At 52.6% G+C, this 23,916-nt stretch overlaps 1 protein-coding gene across 1 annotated transcript; it reads right to left on the reverse strand.

Moving 5' to 3' along the window:
• Window positions 1-942: 942 nt before the first annotated feature.
• On the reverse strand, window positions 943-21,492 carry TRAM2 (translocation associated membrane protein 2). Its single transcript, XM_064709930.1, has 11 exons — window positions 21,298-21,492; window positions 13,984-14,047; window positions 11,235-11,344; window positions 10,909-11,025; window positions 9,326-9,384; window positions 8,711-8,795; window positions 8,557-8,627; window positions 7,793-7,897; window positions 7,508-7,666; window positions 5,943-6,115; window positions 943-5,333 (listed from the first exon to the last, which is right to left on the reverse strand). The coding sequence occupies exons 1-11, from the start codon at window positions 21,415-21,417 to the stop codon at window positions 5,260-5,262; spliced, it is 1,137 nt and encodes a 378-aa protein (XP_064566000.1). The 5' UTR covers window positions 21,418-21,492; the 3' UTR covers window positions 943-5,259.
• Window positions 21,493-23,916: the final 2,424 nt, after the last annotated feature.

Below are 23,916 nucleotides of genomic sequence, written 5' to 3' on the forward strand. Positions count from 1 at the left end.
CGGGCAGTTGGCATGGCAATAGTTATGACACCCCTGCTCCGTTACTCATCTCCCCATGAAGGTAACGAGGCAGGAACCTTCTCACCCCGAGTGACACCTGCCAGGTGTTGCCATGGAGCACCCAGAAAAGGCAGCTGTCACACACACAGAGAACAAAGCTCTCTGGAACAAAACGCTGCCTTAAGTCAGCTTTTGTGCCATGGATTCCCACTTCCCCTCAGACAGCTGAGAGTCTCCATGTGACAGCTCCCTCCTGTCTCCCTTGTTTGGAAAAGTCACTGCTCTTCCCTTCTGGGCTTGTTTTGTGCTGCTGCTCACCCAGACCAAGGATCATTCCAGGGATTTCTGGTCCACCTCAGATTTCAAGAGACCAAAAACTTACAGTTGAAATTACTTGAGCTGTAGAAAGTCAGAAACTATTTTCTGCACAGGCTATGAAACTGTAACCTAACCCTCAGCCAAGTGATGTTGTGTGCCTGGGGCCAGCTGCACAAAATATACAATATAGCTCACCAAAAATATGTGCCTAAACCACATCAGATAAATCATCTCCTACAAATTCCCTTATCCTCCACTCCCTCTGATGAAAGCAGCCACGAATAATGAACTCTGGAGCAGCTGCCTGTGCTGTGCACATGGGAAATGTGGGAAGATGAATCCCAGCTGCAAGGGCTTAGGGTGACAGGGTAAGGGGGCATGGCTTTTGACTGAAAGAGGATTTAGATTGAATATTGGGGAAAAAATTGTTCCCTGTGAGGGTGGTGAGGCCCTGGCACAGGGTGCCCAGAGAAGCTGTGGCTGCTTCATCCCTGGAAGTGTCCAAGGCCAGGTTGGACGGGGCTTGGAGCAATCTGGGATGGTGGAAGGTGTCCCTGCCACATGCACAGCTTAGCAAGAATAAAGCATCAGTGGAAACAGCACTGGAAGAATCTATGCCTTTTATTTATTTATTTCAGAAAAATACTTCTGCTGAGTTTATCACAAAAGTCATTGAACAACGAACAACAACAAACAAAATCCGTACAAAAACTGAAGTGACAGGAAGAGTGAAACAAATGGGATAAAATACCAGAGACTGTTAATTCCCCCCACCCCCTCCAAAATCAGGAAATTTGCACTAAAGCATAAATATGGAAGAACAGAATTTTTCCTCAAGTTCCTTTGCTGAAGTTTGATCAGTGGAGTTCAACATTTTCGAGGAAAAACTACACACCTCTGCCTGGCTTTTCCAACAGCCATTCTTCCCAGAAAAACCCCACACACAGCTCCAACAAGGAGGAATCTACCTTACTGCTGGCATAAAACCTTCTAAACCAACCTTTCATCCCCCATGAAGTTTCCTGGAAGGCTGTAAATCAAACCCCAACATCTCCACCCACTGCTGACACAACTTGGGTCCATCTACCAAAGGCAAGAGCCTGAGGCTGCTGTAAAGCCCCAGGAGCAAAGGCAGGATGGCTCCAAGCTCCCAGAGTCACTTGGAGGCAAGGAGGAGACATCCCAGAGTGACCACACTTCCCTCCAACCAGGAAGCGTACCAAAAATACCTTTTTGTTAAGGTAAAACACTGAGTTGAAGATAAGGGGACCTACAGGGGAACTGGAACTTGGCTACTACTAACCCAAACATGATGAGTAAGAAAAAAGAATCCTAAATAACAACAACAACAACATAAAACGCAACTGTAATGCCCCATAATGTAAGAGTCACTCAAAAACTGTACGTGAAATGCTACATCTGTTTTTACGCCACCCCTTTCTCTTCCCAAGCCCATTCTCCAACTACCTAAGACAAGAAAAGAGAACTAGTGCTGGTATTTCACAGCTCTTCTAGGCTAGGACAGGAAAACACTACACTTCACCCCAAAAACCACAGGCTACTCAATTCCTGACCTCCACAGGTTGGATAATGGACACAGACTACTAAAGCAGCCTCAAGCCCATGGGAAGAGTGCAATGAATCACATCCCACTGGAAGTTTGGGATAATCTCCATCACCTTCTACACTGTGGTGGACAAGAGCTCCTGTTCGGGGTTGGATCTTGGTGTTGGATTAAAGGTTGGACTTTGACAAGTTTGGAGGCATTTTCCAACCTCACCCAACAATTCCATGATGTTTTCTGCAGATGACACAGATAGGGCATGAGAAGAGCATCCAGTAAAGGGAAGTGAGCTCGTGGCATTTCATAGGCAGAGAGGCCAAGGACAGACTGACCATTAAGGGCTTGCAATGACAATGCTCCAAGAAAAAGCTCTTTGGGCTGAAAGGAAGGCTGGATCTGCTGAGAAATGACACGGACACAGGAACAACAGCAGCAGTTACTGCAGGCTTGCAGCCCAGGGATTGTGCTTGCACTACAACACAGGGATAGGAGCAGCCCAAGGCAGCCCCTCTGATGGAGATGGGATTGCAAACCTCCAGGATGACAGTGGATATCGCCTCACAACAAAGGCTCAGCTCAAAAAAAAAAAAACAACCTGCCAGAAGGATGGGGATTTCTGAGGACTAAATATAGGGGAGGGCTAGAAAAAAAAAGCGCCCCATCATCTATAGGTTTAAAAAACTAAAATAATGAAAAGAACACATGGAAATACTTCAAAAACAAATGTCCCTTTTCCTGGTAGCTCTATCAAAAAGGAAACAGAAAACACATAAATGTAGCAATGTTGTACATACGTAGTAACAAAGGAGGGTGTTCAGCTACTGCTATAGTGCACGGAGAGGCTACAACATAAGGCACTTGGGATACAAAGCATCACCAGCTACTGTACAGAGATAGGATTGTGCAAGTGGAAAAGCTGCCTGAAGCCAAGCAGGCAGGAGGAGGAATCATTCAGCAGCCGTGTTTTTGGGGGGCTCTATGTGTCACCTGCTAACAGAGTCAGCAGCTCGCTGCTGCAAGGCACTGGTGCTGCAGAAAGGCCTGGCAGAGGCTCTGAGAGGTGCCAGCCAGCAGTCACTCCTGGAGAGCACTGGCAGGGGCTGGGAAGAGGCAGGAGAAAGGAAAAACCTCTCATGTCGACCTTTTCCATGTCCTCCCCAACATAAAGCTCTTTTCCCCCGGATCACACTGCACTGCGGGTCCTGTCGCTGCCTCTGAGGCAAAAAGTGTCTTATCCTCCCAGCACAGGTGACAAGGAGCAATGGCAAGGAGCCACCAGGGGCTCTGCTCCAGCCTCCTTCCCCAGATCCCCTGAGAACAGGGAAAGCCCTCTCCTGCCAGCATCTCTCACTTGACACTCAAATGTTGCAGGGATTGAGGAACAAGTGGAATTTGACCAACTGTCCTCATGTCCCTGCATGTCTTCTCCCTCCAGTGCCTCCTCAACAAGGAGAGGGGCAGGAAAGGACAAAAGATACCCAGATAAATGGGGAAAAAACCCCAACTCAGCTCCAAGAGGGGCAGAAAATCAACTGTCACCCATTCCTCAAAACACGACTGGTGTGAAGGACAACAGCACCAGCCTCAAGCTGGAATTGCACTCGGAGAGAGAGGAGCCCCCAGGGGCTGAGCCAGGGGCACACCAAGGATCAGTCCTGGACTGCACATGGACAGCAGCCCAGCTCTGTGTCCCTCTCCTCAAGGGGACCCAGCCAAGGGGACACACCACGAGTCCCCTGCTCCTGCTGTGTCAAGCAGAACTAAAGCTACGGCCGACTTCACTGCACAAGAGGCACCAACAGCAAAGCCCAGCTCAGGAACTGCCCCAGAGGACAGTGTGGGGACAGAAGTGCCACTACTGCTCACCTGCCAAACCTAGCGTGGTGTGGCAGCCCAAAAAGAAGCCCAAAGAGATGGCACTGACCCACAAAACCCCAAGCAGACGCTGCTCCCCAGCAGACTCAGCGAGGGATGAAGCTGGTGGCATCTGGCTTTCCACAAAACCTCTTGCCAGCACATGGAGGTGGCAGTGGGCAGAAGCAAGAGGGGAAAGTGGTCTGCAGCAACAGATGGCCTCTGAGGTAGATTTGAGACAACTCCATCTGCTAACAGCTACGTGTCACAAGCCAGGCTTTTCCTAAAATGCAAGCTGCTCCTTGCAGCTCCGGCCTCCTTCACCTTCCTTCCCTGTCATCTCATTCACAGCTCAGAAAGGGATGAAGGGGCTAGGATTTTTGGAAGAAACCCTGGATTTGATAGCACCTTGGGTGGATACAAGCACTGTATCCTTAGAAACAGAGTGAAGCTGGTGGCTGCCGATGGCATGGCTGGACTGGTACGGTAGGGACGAGGAAGGCTGAGGTGACAGCATGAGGGGCACAGTCCCCACTGATGCAAAACCCTTTGCAGCAACCCATCTGTCACCTGGACGTGGTCACAAGCAACAAGAACACCAGGTTCATGAGGCACAGAGAAGCTGGCAAAAGGCTGGGCTGACAAAAGCCAGGCCAACACTCAGAGCAGGGCAGGCCTCAAGGATTCATGTGGAACTTAGGATGCTGCTGCCCCTTAACAAAACACTGAGAGCTGCAGAGCCCTGGGCTCAGAACAACCACGGGACAGCCAAGAGAAACCCAGCTGGGGCAAGCAGAGGCTGGGAGATGGACCTTCCATATGAAGAGGGAAGCTCTCTCCCTTCTCTGCTGGCCAGCTCTCAAAAATTCTCAAAAGCAGGGTTCAGAAAACCCCAGTTAACCAGAGGTCCACCAGGAGACAAGACAGGGTTGAGCTTCCTCCATCAGACCCTGGTCTCTCTTTGCAGCATCACCATCCTGCTGACTGCTGGCCAGTTGTGCCCCATCTCACCTGAGAGCACCCCTGAGCCTCAGATCTCCCAGCCCCAGTACATTCCCCCAGGAATCTGATCCCATAACACACATTTGGTGCCTTCAAGCTGTTGTGGCCCTGTCCCAGGGGCTCAGGGAAGCACCATGAAGAGAGTGGAGGAACATGCTGTAGGAGAAAAAAGGATTGTTTGGAACCATCTATGATACATTTGTAACAATTTAACCAAAATAACCGAACACTAAAATAGAAAAGGAAAAAAAAATTAAAATTGCACGCTGGTTTATGATCAGAGGCAAAACCAGGAGGGCTGGAGAAGGTTCCTATGAGGGGGATGGGAGAAGGGGAATGAGGGCCTTTTTGGTTTTATTGCAAACGGTTCATGAGAGCAAGAAAGGAAGGGAGGAGAGCGAGAGACACCTTGGGAAGATGATCCCGAGCCTTTTGGGATGCCGCTCGCTCGTGAGGAGCAGGAGGAGGGGCAGCTCAGTCCTGGTATCTCGCCCTCCTCCCCAGGAGACAACCCTTGGCTTCTATGGAGACTTGAGCTTCTTGGTGCGGGGTGAGGTTCCATTCTCTGCTTTCACCACTCCGTTTTCATGGTAACCTGGGGGTGGCAACAAAGGGACACAGAGCTGGTGAGGGGTCTGGAGTGTGATCTGAGGGAGCTGGGGGTGTTTAACCTGGAGAAAAGGAGGCTCAGCAGGGACCTTCTCGCTTGCCACAAGTCCCTGACAGGAGGGTGCAGCCAGGTGGGGCTTCGCTCCCAGGGAACAAGGGACAGGACAAGATGAAATGGCTTCAGACTGCCACAAGGGAGGCTCAGGTTGGACATTAGAAGGAATTTCCTCACAGAAAGGGTGATTAAACATTGGAATGGGCTGCTCAGAGAGGTTTGGAGTCACCACCCCTGGAGGTGTCCAAAGAATGACTTAACATGGCACTCAGTGCTCTAGTCTGGTTGACACCCTGGTGATTGGTCAAAGGTTGGACTCCATGACCTCAGAGGTCTTTTCCAATCTAAACCATTCTGTGATTCTACAGAGAAAGCAACTTTGTCCCTTGCACAAGCCAAACCCTTTATTCTCTCACAACTGTCCCCCAGACATGGGACATCAGGACACAGCTGGGGACACCCTGCACAGTCAGCACCATGCTGGGGGGATGCTGAACCCCAGGGCTGCCCCCTCCACAGTGCCACCCTTGCAGCACTCACCCGAGTCCCTCTTGAGCAGCTTGGTTTGCTGCCTGGTGCCGGAGGCAGCGGCGGTCGCTCGCTTCCGACTGCTCTGCTCGTTCCAGTACTCCCTCCAGCGCCGCAGCTGGAAGTGGATGAAGCGCCACATCACCGAGGCCTGGAAGAGGCACACCAACAGCAGCACACTCATTCTGCCAAGGGCGGAGAAGAGGCAGGCTGAGAACACAGCAGCGAGGCCACCCCCAGCCCGGCCGTCCCCCCACGCTGGGGCTGGTGGCCGAGGTCCCCCCACGTGGCAGATGCCATCCCTCCAGCCACCATCTCTCCTTTCTGCCACCCCTGAGCCCAGAGCAGCCACCTTCCTTTCCCTCCATGTCATAAAGCTCTCAGGTTTTGATTCATTGATTCTTCCAACTTTAGGGCAGAAATGGATGTATCGCTGGTCGGGGGTATATGTACAAATTACAAACGGGTCTGGGCTGCTGGGAACGTGCTTTGAGCTGTTTTATTTTTCAGCATCAGTCTCATTACATGGTTATGACAATGGGAAGATGCCACCAGCTCACATCTCAGGCAGCAGACAAAGAACTTAATGTTACAACTTACTTTATAAGTTTTTTGACCAATCACACAAAGCAAAAGCACATTGACAGTGGTTCTATCCAATCACCATAAGCACACGTACCCTTGGTCAAAACAATGCTTGCCCACTTGGAACACAACACCTATTTGTAAGCCTGCTAGCTTAGCTCTAATCACAGTTCTACTGTCTCTGAAGCCTGCCTTTTGCAGCTTTCCCAAAACCCTCTAATTTTGTAGATTCACACAGGATGAACAGGATCATCCCAACCTGCACTGCCCAAAATACAAAGTGGCACAGACAAGATACGACGTCCCTGCATGATCTAAAGGATGATCCATCATTACCACCTGGAAGGGAGGTAAGAAGGACCCGCAAATCCTCAGCTGTGACAGCAGTCCTTGGCTTCAAAAAGCTTGAGAATGACCATGCCTGGCAAATTCTGAACTCAACCCACAGCTGCTGCAAGGGTGAGAAAGGCTCCCAGACTTGACAGACTGCAAGGCAAGAGGAGCCCATTCCACTTTCTGCTTCTCACATCAACAAGCAGCAAAACATGGCCAAGCAGAAGGGAAAATGCCTTTTCCTTGACCACATCTGTGTAAATGCACTTACAGGTAAAACAGGGAAAGCCTGCAAGCATTTCTCCAAGATAGGCTTGCACTTTATAACTTCATTTGATTAACAATTTCCTGACTTTCCCCCTCTATTTTGGCTCCCTGTAGCCTTTAAATCCCTTCTTGCTTCCTTCACACCCCCTTCAGCTCACTAAGACCGTCCCTAAATGGAATCAGGATCTGATCATCACTGTCTGGATCCCATGTGGATGGAGCTTGGAGCAACCTGGTCCAGTGATGGTATCCATGTCCACAGCAGCCATTGGAACAAGATGATCTTTAAGGTCCCTTCCAACCCAAACCATTCTGGTATTCCATCATTTCCAAACTCAGAAAAACCCATGCTGAGGTAACACAGCCAAGGAAGACACAGAGAACATTCCTACCTGAAGAGAATATTGTTGAAGAGGAAGCTGAAGAAGTTCCCTCTCTCAGGGTCCAGGGCCTGGCTCTCCACGCGGGGCAGCCCGAAGCCGATGACCAGGATGTACAAGGTGAGGGTGAAGAGCCTGGTGACCACAAACACCACGGCCCAGACATTAAACCTGCAGGAGGGCAAGCAGAGGTGTGGGCAGGAGCAGCCCCAGTGCTGACCCAGGAGGGGAGAGCAAGATCCAGGCTCTCCTGGGCTCCAGAGGAGGATGGGAGGCACAGGCAGCTCCCCTGCTTACAGCTTCTCGTTGTTCTCGTCCGTGAAGTAAACCAGCCGCGCCATGTGGAAGAAGAACTCAGCCAAGTACTGCAACAGCAAGAGGATCAGCCCCAGGCGGGTTAAACTGGCAGAGAAGAGGAACAAAAAGCATCACTGGGCTGGTCAGACTTCATCCTTCTACCATCATCCTTCATCCTTCAAACCCAGCTGCAGCCTCAGCCCTGCTCCATGAGCTGCAGCACCAGCCCAAAGCCAGACCTCTGTGAGGGTAGGACTGCAATAAGGGAAATTCCTGTCTACAAACCATCAACAACATCCAAAACACTGGCAGAACTAGGATAAATCCAACACAAAACCCTATGGCTGGCAAGGCTGCTCTGCTTTTTATCAGAGAATGGGTTGGGTGAGAAGGGACCTTAAAGATCATCTCACTCCAACCCCCTGCCCTGGACATCTTCCACTGTCACAGGTTGTTCCAACACCCATCCAACCTGGCCTTGAACACTTCCAGGGATGAGAAACACTCTGTACAACCTGTGCCAAGTGCCTCACCACCCTCACAGGCAAGAATTTCTTCCCAATATCCAAATCTCTCTGCTTAGTTTAAAACCATTCCCCTTGTCCTATATACCTGCTTAGGTAAAAAGTCACTCTCCACTGAAACAATCCCATTTTTTCCTTCTAAGCCCCTCACCCCCGAGGATTCCCAGGTGCTCCCCAGGGCAGAAGCAGCTGCCCAGCCCCATCCCTGGTGTGGGAGGGGATGCTGGGGCAGGGACTCACTTGAGCAGGTAGGCGCCGGCGATGTGCAGCAGGTAGAGCGCGATGCAGCGCAGCTGCCGGGGGATCTCCTCCTGGCAGGGGCAGAAAAGCCAAATCAACCTCTCAGCCCTCTCCAGCCACCCTCCCTCTCCCAAAACCTCCACCTGGCTCTCACCTTGCGGACTTTTTGGAAGTAGAGCTCGGGCAGGGCATGCAGCCAGTAGGCCAGCTGGCACAGGTAGAAAAACTTCACCTGGTACCTGAAATGCAGGGAGGAGCCATGTGAGCCAGCCCAGGCCAAGGCAGGACCCCAAGAACATGAGTGCCAGGGCAGCATTAGGCAATCCCTCCATTGTTTTGGAGCCACGGGATTTAGGAGAAATCATTTCACGGCTGAAATTATTTGTTGAGCCGAGAGAGCCACACATGGAGTTTATCCAGGTGCTTGTGCTGTGGTCTCAGCAAACCTCACTTTGGTTAAAAACCAAGAAGAAAGGGTCATCCCCCACTACATTTCTGCTGTGAAAAATGAATAGCAAAGAGACTTCACCTTGGGAAAGGCAGGATGAGTAACCAAGCCCACAGGGCCCTCCTCATGAAACCCTCTGGAACACTCTTCCCCAGGCTCACAAACGAGATATCCCCACTGCCCACAGTCTCACTGCAGCATCTTTGCTGCACGGTGCATGCAGAGGGTGCTGTGCTGTCAGCACCCCACTCCCAGCAGGCAAAACCATGGAGAGGAAGGAAGTGGCCAGCCCCAGAACAAAATGCCCTCCCAAGTGCTTACGGCAGATAAACATGCGGGTAGTTTTCCCACAGACTCCGGGGGTTTGAAATGTATCCTTCCTGAAAAAGAGAAGAGAGGCAAGGCTTCAGCAAAACAAAACAGGTTATGAGAGGGTGGGCTGATGGTACAGTGAAAGGAGGAACTGGGGATGACACCCAAGTCTCATCACAGTCTGCAGGAAAAACCACGTTCCCTGTGAGGGCCAAGCTCTGCATCTGTGGGTCTCCAGCACCCCTCCAAAATTTCACCAGGCCCCTTCTTTGGGGGCTGAAAGCTGCTTGCTCAGTTGCAAAGAGGGTCCCAAGTTTAGCAGAGGATATTTTGGGGTTTGGAATGCTCTGGAAGTGTAGGGGTGAGATTCCTATATGCATGGTCCAGAGGCTTCTTGCCCACTGGCATTTCCAACTCCAGCAGCACTTCAGCAACAAGAATTGCTTCTGAAGAGGAAGAGGAACAGAAAACACCAACAAAAATAACTGATATGAATTGGATGGTTTCATTTTCCACATCTTGCCTTACAGAATGGGACTCCCTTCTCACTCCTGCCACATGGATGCTTTCCTAGGCTTTGCAAGGAGATGCTGGCATGGGAAATTTGTCCTGCCCAGTCACCATCATCCATTCCCTGTCTGCCCCACGACCCTTTTTTTAAGCTAGAGAAAGCCAGGGAAGCACAAGGGTGACCTGCTCTGCACTTTTTGGGTGTTTGGGGAGCACATCACTGCAATGTTTGCCGTACAGGAGGATCCAGCCCCACAGCTGCTAAGGGATGGGTCTGGCACTGGGCAAGGGAAGCCCAAAACCAGCAGCATCAACTGTTCTGCCAAAGTTTCCCTCCTCAGAGCCCTAAGGGGCAGAGGCAGTGCCAGCAGATCTCTAGAGATGCTGGCCTTGAAGGGAAAAGTAGTTCTCTAAGAAGGGTTGGCAGGACCCTCTGAGCAGTGGGGAGGGAATCTGTCCCCAAGGATCCATCCGCAGAGCCACTGCAGACCACAGCTGGACCCCAATGGCTGCAGGCAGCAAAGCATCATCCCTCCACACTGCCAAAACAGTCAGATCTCTCCCACACCACCTGTTCTTCCCTCCCTTTTCCTTCCCAAAATGACAGTTTTTCCCTCTGAATTCTTTGGGTTGACACCCATAGGAACAGCAAGGTTTCCCTGTTTTCAAAGATTCCCTCACCATCAGCTTGCCAGGGAAGGACCCCCAAATTCTGCCCATTAGTCCCATGACCCCACAAAAGGCACCCAGAAACCTCAAGGCACTGAATGTACATAAGGAGGAAAATAAGCTGAGGAAGGCATCAGGTCCTGGAGCAGAGGATGGAGATGAAGGGGTCAGGCATGATTTCTGGGGCCCAAAAATATTTCACAGCCCATTTACCTGTGCCTTGTACAATACAGGAGAAGGACCTCCCAAAACTGCCTTCAGGAAAGATCCACCACAGCTGAAAACAAAACTGACTGAAATGTGCCTGTTTTGGCCCAGAAGTTGGCTGGGCACTCTGCTGCCAGTAGGATTTTGTGCTCCAGATGCCACAGTTCCCCCTGGAAACCCAAATGCCAGGCAGCCCCGTGCCTTACCGTCACCACGACGTACAAGCACCAGATGACAGAGGTGAGGTGGAAGGCAACCAGCTGCCCTGACTCATTGAACTTGCTGTGCTTGACCTTGGAGAGGTGCAGACGCCTGTTGATTTTCTGGGAAGGAGCAGAGGGAGAGAGAAACAACAAGAAAACATCAGCCACCACAAACTCTGTCTCTCCTCCTCATCCTGAGCAGCCTCAAGAGATGAAGGCTCACTCATCACCACCTCAGCCCCCAGACCATCCCCAGAAGAGCATTTAAGTGCAGAGCCCCCATGGGATTTGAGGTATTTTGAGGACACAGGACAGGGAATGGTGCTCACGTCCAGGGCGTATTCCTGCACCACCGCGTGCAGGATGATGGCGATGAAGATGTAGAAGAGGATGGTGACCAGGTCCTTCAGCCCATAGTGATACTGGACCAGCTCCCCATCTGCAAAGACACCAGAGTGTGGGTCAGACCCCCGTGGTCCAAAGGATTTCCAGGGTACGGCTTAGTGGGGAGCAGCTTGGATGGGGACACCAGAGAGAGGTCACAACTATGGCAGTGGCCAAAGGGCTCTCTCCAGGGTTAGCCCATGGCAGACATGGGTGGTTTCCCTCTGAGAGGTACACACCTCAAGGGAGGGGACACTGGGGACACTAAAAGCATCCCCCTGCCACTGGGGACAGCTCAGCTGTGGAGATGGGAATTTATCACCTGGAGGGATGAAAACATGGGAAGCTGAAGCAAGTGATGGGATCAGGGATGCCCCACTAGGAACATCGGGGCTTTGGATAGCATTTCCACCCCCTTAGTTATGATTTAACATTTCCTTATGATCTCCCACTCTTCCCTAAAAACTGCTGGAGCAGGATTCAGCTGCCTACATGCAGATGCCTTCTGCTATTCAGAGATCTGAGGCAGCAGCACAGAGCTGGTGGATGAGAAATAGGACCCATGTAAGGCTGTGCTCTTCTGGAGCAACAGGAGACCCAGCAGCACCCAAAATACCCCAGACATCTGCATTTAGGTGACTATTTTCAGCCCTGAAGCTTATGGGAAGAAGCAGAGTTGGGAAGGCTGCAGGAAGTATCACCACACAAAGCTCAGCCCACTCCTGGCTGCTGCTCTCCCTCACCCTGATCCAGCCTCTCCTCTCCTGGTACCAGTGCTGGGAAGGGACTGCTCTGTCACCAGCCCTGCCTACCCTAAACAAAGCTTCATTCCAGGTTTCTAAGAACAGAATTTATGAACGCACCTGGCACAAGGATATGAAAATAACCTGTCCTAGGAGCCCCTGGTGCTGTGCAGACCAAGAGGTAAAAATGGTGCCTGCATCCCAGAGCAAGGTAAAAAACAGAATTGCAAGACCAAAGAAAATAATACAATGTACATGTGCTCTGCCTCCTCTCTCCAGGGCACCTCTAGCAGGAGTTGTGGGGGATGTGGGAAAGCCTTGGAAAAATTTAGATTCCTCCCAAGAAACTGCTGCACTAAGACCTCTCTCCCCACTAGCTCATGCCCTATATTGACACCCCAATACCTGGTCCTGGGGAGGTGTTTCTGTGCCCCCTGGGACTTCTCATACCAGGAAAGAATAAATCCCTTAAAAACCAGCAGCAGAAGTTGTCTGGACTGTGCCACAGGGGAGAAGGGACCACAAGTTAATCTGGAAGCTGGATGACTCCTTCAGCCATAACCAAAGCCTTTAAGGGCAGAGCTTTTATCTTCCACATGTCTGCCTCTCTGCAGCTCCCCTAATCCCAACCCTGCTCTTTCTCTGGATGATTACTCAAACACTCCCAATTAACTGCAGTTTTCTGCTACCAGGCCAAGCTTTGTGCCCCAGGCATTTGGCTCATCCCGAGCCCAGGCCTTTACCCAAAGCACCTCCTGCTGTCTCCAGGCCAGTGCCCAGATCCCTGCCAGATCCAGAGGGGCTCTGAGCCAGGAAGCTGGCTGCAACCAGCAACCAAAATAGGAATAACAGAAGCTGAGCTTCCTGGCTGGGAGCTGGGACACCTCCTCTGGTCCATTTGGTTCTGAGCTGCACCAGCTCAGACCCCCTGGAATTTACTCCCTGTGAATCAGGGATGCTGTGCACTGTCACAGACATCTTTCATGAAAAATCCTTTCCTTAGGATGTTTCCTCCTGAGAAGCTGAGAGGCCTCAGGAACAAAATGTAAACATTGATTATCTGCTGCTGTGGAATGCAACAGGTGGATTTTTGATTGGCCCATGTTGGATGTTTCTAATTAATGGCCAATCACAGCCCAGCTGGCTCAGACACAGAGTCTGAGACAGAGACTTTGTTATCATTCTTGCTTATTCTATTCTGTTCTATTCTATTCTATTCTATTCTATTCTATTCTATTCTATTCTGTTCTATTCTATTCTACTCTATTCTATTCTATTCTTAGCTAGTCTTCTGATGAAATCCTTTCTTCTATTCTTTTAGTATAGTTTTAATGTAATATATATAATAAAATAATAAATCAAGCCTTCTGAAACATGGAGTCAGATCCTCATCTCTTCCCTCAACCTGAGACCCCTGTGAACACTGTCACACAGCACCATGTCCATCTCCACACCCTCCCCTCCCTCCAGGTGCCATCCCCAAAAATCAGCAGGACAGGGATGACATGCACAGCCCCTGCTGCTTGGCAGAGAGGTAAATCCCTCCTGCTCCCCAGGGGGACAAGGAGCTGCTCCAGGCAGGCAATTCCACAGCTGGATCCTGCCTGACCAGGCTTGGAGCAGCACCCTGATCCTGCAGGGAGCACAGAGTGGCCTGGCCATGGCAGAAAGAGAGAGGAAGCCCCCAAACTCCCTGGAAAGATTTCTTCCCAACCCTGGCTACATGAGACATGATCAGAGTGGTCTGAGACACTCAAAATTTGCCTCTTCCCAAAATGTCTTATTTCTAACATCTCTGCCAGACTGCATTTACTGCTAGACAAGACCCTGAGCAGCTGATCAGTAGAGCGTGAGCCCAAGGCAGCTGAAAGTGAAGATGTGGGGCAAACCAGACTCCTCCCTCTTCTTTGGAGGAATCCAAGCTTCTTTGTGGAGCAGAGGCATCTCTCACCTGCTGTAGGCACACTAACATTGTACTGAGGTAAGATGAACAGGAAGGCAGTCTTGGCTGTGACCTGTCAAAGACACAGAGGGGAGAAGAAGCAAATCAGTTGTTAAATCCATTCCTCTGGACCAGTTTTTTTCCCACCACAATGGGAAAGGCAAATCACCCAGGGAGATGTGGCAGCATCAGCTTCAGTTGCAGAAACGCAGAAACTCTCACTGGTCACCCAAAAGATCCCAGATGCATGGCCAAAAAGAGAAAAAAAAGCCTGGGATGAGATATCAGGACATCCAAAACCCAGGGCTGTGCTGCTCACCTTTTATTTATTGAATCATAGAATCAAATCATGGAATATCCTGAGCTGGAAGGGACCAAAAAGATCATTGAAATGCCACTCCTGCCCTGCACAGGACACCCCAAGAATCCCATCCTGTGCCTGAGAGCATTGTCAAAACCCTTCCTGAACTCTGTCAGGCTTGGGGCTGTGATCATTCCCTGGGGAGCCTGTTCAGTACCCAGCACCCTCTGGGGTGGAAAGAACCTTTTCCTAATATTCAACCTGAACCTTTCCTGACACAGCCCCAGCCATTCCCTCTGATCCTGTCACTGATCACCAGAGAGGTGGCCATTGATTAAACTGCTTTTAATTCAAAGAAATTTAATTTTGCTGATCCTCCCCAGCAGTAAAGCAGGAGGCTTTGTGGGGATGGGGCAGAGCATCCACCCCACAGGACACCCCAAAACTGCATCTCTGAGACCAAAGCACCCTCAAACTGGGGCCACAGCAAAATCCAGGGCACAGACATCCAACACTAAACATGCCTTCATCCCATCCAACCCCACACTGGCAGCAGGTCACCAGATTTTCCCTTTCCTGTGGCTCCCAGCCAACCCTCCATGGCTTCACAAGCACCCACCCTCAAACAAAACCATTCCCAAAAAATCCTGTGCCCGTCAAACACTGATAGAGATGAGCTGCATTTCACACAGACATGGCTGCCTGCTTCAGAGCCGCAGGATATTAAAATCCCAGCTGGAAATTGCTCCACAGCTTGTGGGGGAGACTTTGCCAAGAGTTCCCATCCTGCCACCACCAGCATTGAGCAACTGGTGCAGGCAGCCCCAGCTCAGGGACAGCAAACTCCATGGTGTGTTTTTGTGATGTTTGGGGATTTTATTGCTTTTTCCACTGAGAAAAAAAAAAAAAAAAGGAAATCCCACATGTTGGGCTCTGTTTGTGGAGGAGTAGATGCAGGAGATGGAGACCATGGGCAGAGTTTGGGGTGGAAATGGAAAAAGTGCATCGTCTGGCCTCAAGCTGGCTGAGGGAGACACTTCTGGCTCCTGCAGACCTTGCTGGGCGGGAAAGCCAAGTTGCTTCATCCCAGAGCTGTAAAGCACATCCAGGACTAGAGTTTACATCCAAACCTTGCCACAGACTGGCACAGGGCATGAAACAAAGGCATGGAGCCAGTGGTGGCTGTGGTGCTGCAGGGATGGGCGGCCGTGTCACGGACGTGCTAAAGGCAGCAGGCACTGATGGATTTACAGCTCCCCGAGTACCTGGCTGACATCCATTGCTATAAACAGCTGGAAACAAGACATCATCTCCAGGTGAAGCCTTCTAACCTGCTGGAGAGGACACAGGCCAGAGCTGTGAGTCCAGGAAAATGGCGCCAGAGTATCTCCAGGGTGGGAAGCAATGCCCGGACAGAGCTCAGCCCCAGCACAGTTTCCAATCCTGATCTTCGTCTTCTTTTTCTTGATCTTCTTTCCCTGAGCATCTGGTAGCAAGATTCCTCCATCAAGCAATGCTTTGTCCCATCTCCACACCTGCCTTTGCTTCCTGTGGGCTGCAGAACCACCAGAAGCTTTGGAGCCATCCCAGCACCCCCCACCCTTCCTTACAGAGGGGTAGCAGGTTGCTTCCTAAAGCCTCAGTGAAATATTTTAACAACCAAAGACAAATTGGTTGTTAAAATATTGTAACCTCCTAGATGCAGGAACCTGCAAGGCAAAAAACAGATTTCCTTGGCTTGGGAAATAGGGATGAGCACCAGGGATGGCAAAACCCTTCAGAGCCTGCCTTGAGCATTTCACAGGCAGCCAAGGAAAGCAGAAGTTTGGAGTGGGAAGAGCAATGTGAGGATTATTCAGAGGCACAAGACTTGCTGTCTGTTTGCTCTGAAACAAGATGCTGAAATGGGAAAGGAAGGGCTGGGCACACTTCTGCCCTGCAGAGCAAAGAGCAGAGCCAGAGCTGCCCCTGAACTGCTACTGGCAGGGGCACAATTCATGGAATCATAGAATAATTCAGGTTGGAAAAGTCCTCTAAGATCATGGACTCCCACTGTTCCCCCAGCACTGCCAAGCCCACCACAAAACCATGGCCACAGGTGCTACATCTGCACAATTTTTGAACAATTCCAGGGATGGTGATTCCACGACTTCCAGCCTATTCCAATGCCTGACTGCCTTTTCAGCAAATAAATTTTCCTTATATCCAAGCTAATCCTTCCTGGCACAACTTTTTAGAGAGTAGGAGAGGGATTTGTCTCCAAGGGACACACAGAGCAGGGACCATGTAGCAAACACTGTATACTTATTTCTCATCCACTCCCTGGCCTGCATGAAGGGCACCTCTATGCAGAGGGAGATGTTCCTCATCCCGCCTTATGAGGGATGTGGCACTTGGGGACATGGATTAGTGACGGCCTTGGCAGTGCTGGGGGAGTGGTTGGACACAATGACTTTAGAGAGCTTTCCTACATTAATGATTTCATGGTTCTGTGTGTCTGAACCAGGAAAATTTGGGAAGCAGCTGTCCTGGGAGTTCTCTACACCATGAAGGAACAACATCCTCAGCAGTGAGTGGCTTTCTGCTGGCTAAAGCCACTAACTCGAGGACCAAAGTGCAGATGGATGATAGAGGTAAAACTCAATGTGTCCAACATGACCAGAGTTTTCTGAACTGCCTGGATCAGCCAGGACAGGGATAAGGCTGTTTTTTAAGGCCAGAAACCAAATTAGCACATCCACCTTGCAGCCCTAGGTGGCAAAGCAAAACATAAAGCCAAGCAATCCCAGCACCACCACACATTCACTGTCTACCATCAGGCATTTACTCCCTGATAATGTGGTGACTGGAAAAATCCACATCCCACCCCCCCAGCCTGGAGATTGCTGCCTAACACAGAGCAGCAAAGCTCTCCCCATCCTTTTTTAGATCCCAGAATGGTTTGGGTTGATAGGGACCTCAAAGATCATGCTCCTACCCCCTGCCATGGGAAGGGAGACCTTTCACAGAGCAGGGTGCTCAGAGCCCCACCCAGCAATTTAGAAGATGCTGTTTTTACCCCTGCCATGAAAAGCTCCACATCAAAATCCCAACTCCACTTGTGTCTAAGCACACGCATGCAGGCAGTTTAGCACCTCTCTCAGAAATTACCCACTGCAACTCTCAAACACTAATATTTTCAGGAATTAGGGATAGTTTTTGAGCATCCTTCCCCAGCACACTCTACAAACTTCTGGAACAGCTTGCCCAGATTGGTTGTGGACTCCCCATCCCTGGAAGTGTTCAAGGCCAGGCTGGACAGGGCTCTGAGCAATCTAGTCTAGTGGAAGTTGTCCTGCCCATGGCAGAGGGTTGGAAAGAGTTTTAAGGTCCCTTCCAACTCAAACAATTCCAGGATTCTATGAAACACATTTCCCTCCTCCAAAGCCTCATCCCAGTGGGATTTGTTTTCACCACAGCCAGGAACTCCCAGGCATGCCACCATCCCCATGGTCCTGCTTGAGTTAAAGCCATTCTAGAAGAAAGCAGCAGCTCCAAACCTCTGGCGGGGGAGGCTGGAGGAGTTTTCTGCAGTCTGAGCTGGGAAAATATTTCCAGGGCTTGAAAAACAACTCAAACTAATTACAGACAAAATGCTGTCCAAAGGCTTTTCTCACAACTTTGGGCTTCTTTTTTCCCAAAGTTTATTGAAAGACAAACTTGCTGATGCACAGTATGGATTGACACAGGCCCTATATGTAAACTGAAACCCAAACTTTGGACCAAAGCCTCTCAAAGTAAACATCTGGCTTTGACAAAAAGCCCTTCCCAAGGGCGGTGCAGCCCCTCTGCCCCCACAGACAAACTCATCCCCCAGCATGACACTATTTCCACTGCCTCACCCTCCCTCCTGTTTATTCCCTTTTTAAAAGTAAGCCTAAATACTGCACTTTTAAACCTTTTTTCCACTCTTCCCAGCACTCAACCCTTACATCCCCCACATGCTTCAGCTCCCACATCTGGCAAAGACCAGGGGAGGCAGGAATGCATTTTGTTTTCCCTCATTAACAATGGAAAGGCCTTAATTTTTAGAGTACTACAGAGGGGACTGGGAAGGGGAAAGTATATTTAGCAGGAAGCCTGGAAATAGCAGCTCATTCGTCAGCTGCCTTCTCCTGAGTGTCACAACTCTGAGCCTGGGAGCCCGTGACTCACATCCCACGATCTGCACAGGGGGAAAGCCCTGCAAGGGCATGGAACCACTGCTAAAACAATGGTTTATAGCTTTATTTCATCACCCCAGGCATAAGACTGAGCCTCAGTTTCCCCACATTAGAGATTACAACAGCAGCTCTCATCTAATACAGAAACTTCTCCAAAATCTGCCAAGTTTTCCCCAAACCTGACTAAACACCACTCACAGGAGCCAGCCCTGGTGGGACACAGGTTAAACCCAGCCTGGCCTTTGCTTCAATTTTCTGCAAAGCAGGGTGGAAAAAGATATGCGAAGTAATTTCTGCATGAGGATGGGAAGCACCTGTTTCACATTTCTGTACAGACTCACTAAAAATAGTTTTACACCAAAAAAAACAAGGGGGAGGTTTTTCTTTCTGGTCTGCAGCAGCCACACACACGTGGCAAAATCCCTCTCTGGCACCAGGCAGCTGCACAACAAAGTGTGTTTCACACCCTGAAGGCTTAGGGTTGACTGGGAAATAAGAACCCTTTGTAGTGCCCAGCTCAGAACAGCTCTTAATGGGGAAACTCCCTCCAAGCCTGGGGATTCCCTCCCTGAGCAATGCAATGATCCCCCAAAACACACACACAACACTGGAATAATCACCTGGAACACCAATGAGCAACCTCATGCCACCAAATCCCATCATGACCAGCACCCGCTCCCTGCCACAGAGGAATTACCAGCTTGGTGAATCCATGTGGATGGGGAAAGGTTGTGCACCCAAAAAGATGCTCAAGGTGCAGCTTATGCTGTGCTTGAGCAGTGGGAGACCCATGGCAGCCCCACAGCATCACCCCAAGCAGGGTGCTGGAGCAAGGAAGCAGTCAGCTCCTGAGGGATGCCTGGGAAAAGGTTAAAAACCTTATTTGTGTCTTCCCAAAAAAACCTTCCCTGCAGGAAACGGCCTATTGTGAGCAGGATTCGGCCTTTTCCGCTGGGCCTGAGCTTGGGGAAGGTGCAAGCCTGGCTGCAGGGTGGGAAGCAGGGATGACAGGAGAAGGAGGGCAAGGGACAGTGACAGGTCCTCCTCACCACGGCAAGGGATCAGAGCTGCCACCAAAACTCAACACAGAGGTGGCACAAACAGGCACGGATGGTTTGGAGGGCTGGGCAAGAGCAGAGGCTGATCTCCCCTCCAGTGGAAAAGAAAGCAGAAGGAATAAATGTAATAATAAAATAAAAGTAAACTGAAATACCAACAAGGACCAAGAGTTGTCCCAAAGCACATGCCCAGGGATGATGCTGCCAGCCACAGGGAGCACTGGAAGCCACCCTGGCATGGCAAGCTGTCACCCTGAGGTCTGCTGGAGAGCAGCAAACTGCTGCCTTCAGCATCTGAGGGAGATTTCATTAAAATACATTAAAAAAACCACAGATACACCACAAATCCCTCCCTGCTGCCACCACCATGGGGGAAGGTTCATCATATTTTAGAACAGCCCTCACAGCACCATATCAACCAAAACCACCACAGCAGCAAGCCCAGGTACAACCTCAACAGGACAGGGCTCCCAATATGCAACAAACCCATCTGCAGGGAGAAACCCTGAGACAGAGACACAACTTCAGCGGCATTTTCTTTTTAAAGTACAAGTAGGAAACTTGCAGCCCAACTTTGCAGCATTTGCATGTGGCTTTGCAATACAGCTGGCCCTCCTGGGTCGGTTTTGAAACCCTTAAATAAATATACATACATGCACAAAGACGTCGAAAAGGGTTCGAGTGCTGTAAGAGGCTCGTTCATTCAATGAGTTCGCAGTAAAAAAAAAAAAAAAAAAGAGGGGGATAGAAAAGCAAGGGGGTGCCAGCGGGGAGGAATTAAGGAAATGGATTTCCTCCTCCTGCGATTTGCTACAGAAGGAGCCTTTCCTCCCTCGCCAGGCCCCCCGGCCACCCCTTTCCCATCCGGATTTGCTTTGAAACGTGGCAGTGCCGAAGGGGAGGGTTCAGCGGGGGAGGCGGGGGGGTCCCGGCCGGCCGTGCCGCTGACCGGGCCCGCTGCTCGGGGCGGGATGCCCGGAGCCAGGCACGGGCAAGGAAAGCAGGCGGACAGGGCCGGAGCAGCGGCAGGGACAGAGCGGCGTTCCCGGCATGGCGGGGGTGGGACAGCGGCCTTGAGGGGGTCTGCGGCCGCCCCGGCAGGGAGAGGAATGCCGGGGATGCCGTCCCGTGCCTCAGCGGGATGGGAAAGGCCCGGGAGCCGCTGCCCCAGGCCCGGGAGCCCTCGGTGCTCGTCCCACGGGCTGCGGAGAAAACACCTGGAAAAGGGCTACTGTTAGAGAAAAAAAAGGCGAAAAAAAAGGCAAAAAAAATTTCTTCAATTTCCAAGAGCTGGGAATATCAGGCGAGGCTTGGCTTATCGCTTGATGTGCCCCTCAGCGCTCGGGACGTCCCGGCAGCTGCGGTGGGTTTGGGGCTGGGGTTTTGACACCGCCTGTGCTCCCCCTCCGCAGGCAGGGACCCCCGGCAGAGCTGGAGCGGGGGCAGAAGGATGTGAAGGATGTGCCACCCCTAAAGCCAGCAGCAGGCTGGGTCCCCGCGGCAATGTGGGGACCCTCTCCGGTGCTGGGTGAGCGATGGGGAATGAATGGGGCGGCACTCTGAGCCCACACCGAGGGGTCCCGCACCCCACAGCCCCCTCCTCGTACGGGATGGGGGCACCTGGGCCGGGTGGGGACCCTCCCGAGCTGGGACAGCCCCAGGAGGGGACACCCCATGCAGACCAAGGGGGGTCACCTCGCCCACGGAGTGGGGACACTCGGAGAGCCGGTCCCGGCGGGGGGCGATGGCGGGGGCGTCTCACCTCGAACATGAGGGCGATGAGGACGCTGAGCACCAGGCAGAAGCCGATGTCGGCGTGGTTGTGGATGAGGAACTCCTGGCTGAAGAGCGGGTGGCTCTTGGCCCGCCGGCGGAAGGCCATGGCCGGGGCCGAGCCGAGCCCAAACTTCCCCGGGCCCCGCGGAACTTCGCGGAGCGCCGCGATGGCCCCGCGCAGGCGCCGCCGCCTGAGCCCTCCCCGCGCCCGCCCGGCTCCGCTCGGCCCCGGCGGCGACCCCGCCCCGGCCCGCACCGGGACCGGGACCGGCACCGCCCCGGCCCGCACTGGGACCGCACCCGGCACCGCCCCGGCCCGCACCGGGACCGGACCCGGCACCGCCCCAGCTTGCACCGGGACCGGGACCGGGACCGACACCGCCCCGGCCCGCACCGGGACGGACCGGCACCCGGCCTCCGACACCGGACCGACACCGGCGGATCGCCCCAGCTGCCCGGCCGAACCGGGACCGGCACCGCCCCGGCCCGCACCGGGACCGGACCCGGACCCTCGGCCCGCGGGACCGGACCCGGCACGCCCCGGCCCTATGACCAGGACGGACCCGGCACCCGCCCGGCCCACGCACCGCCGACGGAACGGGACCCGGCATCGCCCCGGCCTGCACCGGGACCGGACCCGGCACCGCACCGGGAGCGGGAACGGCACCAGCACCGCCCCGGCTCGCACCGGGACCGGCACCGCCCCGGCCCGCACCGGGACCGGACCCGGACCCGGCACCGGGACCGGACCAGGCACCGCCCCGGCCCATGCCAGGAACAGCGCCGGCATCGCTCCGGCCCACACTGGCACCGACCAGCACCGGAGCCGGCACTGGGAACCGGCACCGCCCCGACCCGCATCGGGACCGGCAGCAGCACCGCCCGCACCGGGGCCTGGCCACGGAGCTGGATCCGCACCCAGCCACGGACCCGCAACCAAACGAGACCCAGCACCCGAGCCCGCCCTCGAGCCGGACCTGGACCCAGCCCCAGTACCGGCACCAGACCTCAGCCCAGCCCTGGACACGGACCCAGCACCGGGCCCACCCCGGGACCTGGACCCAGCACACGATGGAAAGCTCGGATGTGGATCCAGACCGAGAGCCGAGACCTGGCACCGGCTGTGGGCATGGGCACGGACCTGGACCAAGCCCCAGACCTGTATCCAGCCTGCTCCAGCTCAGCACAGCCCTGGAGCTGACACTGAACCAGGACCCAGCACCCATCCCGGCACCAGGCAGAGAATCCAGCTCTGGTCACAGCTCCCGCTTGCCCCACACACACCATAGCACTCCACAGCAGGTGGAGGCACACACTGGTTTTGGCACCCACCTCACATCTGTGCCCTGGTGCTGTGCACATCTGGACAGCCACCCATGCTTGAACCCACCTCTTGTGAATGTGGGGATGCACACCTGCATCTGCACCTGGTGGCTGTGTGCAGGCAACCTCCCACATCTGCACCCACATCTGCACCCACCTACCCTGCACATCTGGGCTCCCATTCACCCAGCACCCACCTGTGTGCCAGCACCCACCCCCCTGCGCACACCCTGCAGCCCCCTGACACCGTGCTCTGCATCCCAAAGTCCCTGTGCTGAACCCCAAATCTCCCTCATTAACCAGAGAAAGGCCTGAGGTGCCTTTCCTATCCCACCCCCTTCCCAAAACCACACCCCAGCTCGATCTGGGGGTGTAGCAGTGGGGACAGAGACAATCTGAGCAGGTTTCCATGGCAAAACAGTGGAACATTTGGTGTTATTTATTTAAGTCAATCCCTAAAATCCCTCCAAAGCTCCTCAGGGAGCTCCAAGGACGTGAGGGGAGCAGACAGGGCCCTTCGGTGGCTTTGCTTGGGAAAATCAAGGTATAAACAGTGTTTTGATTTAAAAGATCTCCCTTCAAGCAAAACATGGATCCTTTTGCTTCCAGGGTCTTGTTCAGCTCCTCCAGCATTCCTGGATGTGGGGATCCCTCACAGATCTGTCTTGTGTCCAGTGAGGATGGATTCACAGGAGGGAGAAAACACTGCTCCAGCATATCTGAGAGAGCTGAGCCGTCTCAAACCTGGTGTTGAGAGCACAAAGCATTTTCCTCCAGCCAAATCCAGCTGGGGAAGCAGAGTCCCTGGGTTCTCATTAAGCACTCAGTCCTATTAGGCAAGTCCTGATTAGCTGGGCTTACCCTCTGCTCCCCCCCTCTGTGGTATTGTTTAGCCTTGGAGCCATGGGCACAGAGCTGCAGCTTGGGCTCTGCCTTTTACAGGAACACTGAAGGCACCAGAAAGGGATTTGCAGCAAACCAAATTTAATTAAAGGGGGGAAAAAATAACCAAAGTTTCAGCTTGGGAAAAAAACCAGACAAATAACAACAGCCCAAGGCAAATAATTCTATTTTCTGTAAGGTCCAAGTATTGTGGTTCAATGTTGTTGCAAGTGAAAAGATGGTTTTTCTGGGGAAATCTTTTTTTGATGAGGGGGGTGGGGAGTGGGGTGGTGTTACATCATTTTGGAGCTGGAGGGAATGTTTTTCACAAAACCAGGCACCCATGGACAATGCTCAGAAATTGGGCTGCTGGAAGGTGAGATCCCAGCAGGGCTGGGGC

The sequence above is a fragment of the Zonotrichia leucophrys genome, chromosome 3, assembly GCF_028769735.1.
Source record: "Zonotrichia leucophrys gambelii isolate GWCS_2022_RI chromosome 3, RI_Zleu_2.0, whole genome shotgun sequence".
Classification (NCBI taxonomy): Eukaryota; Metazoa; Chordata; class Aves; order Passeriformes; family Passerellidae; genus Zonotrichia; species Zonotrichia leucophrys.

Bases quoted from the DNA above. Each gene is read 5' to 3' on its own strand.
- TRAM2 (XM_064709930.1), bottom strand. From the start codon at position 21,417: ATGGCCTTCCGCCGGCGGGCCAAGAGCCACCCGCTCTTCAGCCAGGAG. The intron at 14,048-21,297 runs GTGAGACGCCCC...TGTCTTTGACAG, and splicing joins TCATCGCCCTCATGTTCGAG to GTCACAGCCAAGACTGCCTT. The intron at 11,345-13,983 runs GTGAGAGATGCC...GTGTCTTTGCAG, and splicing joins TGTTAGTGTGCCTACAGCAG to ATGGGGAGCTGGTCCAGTAT.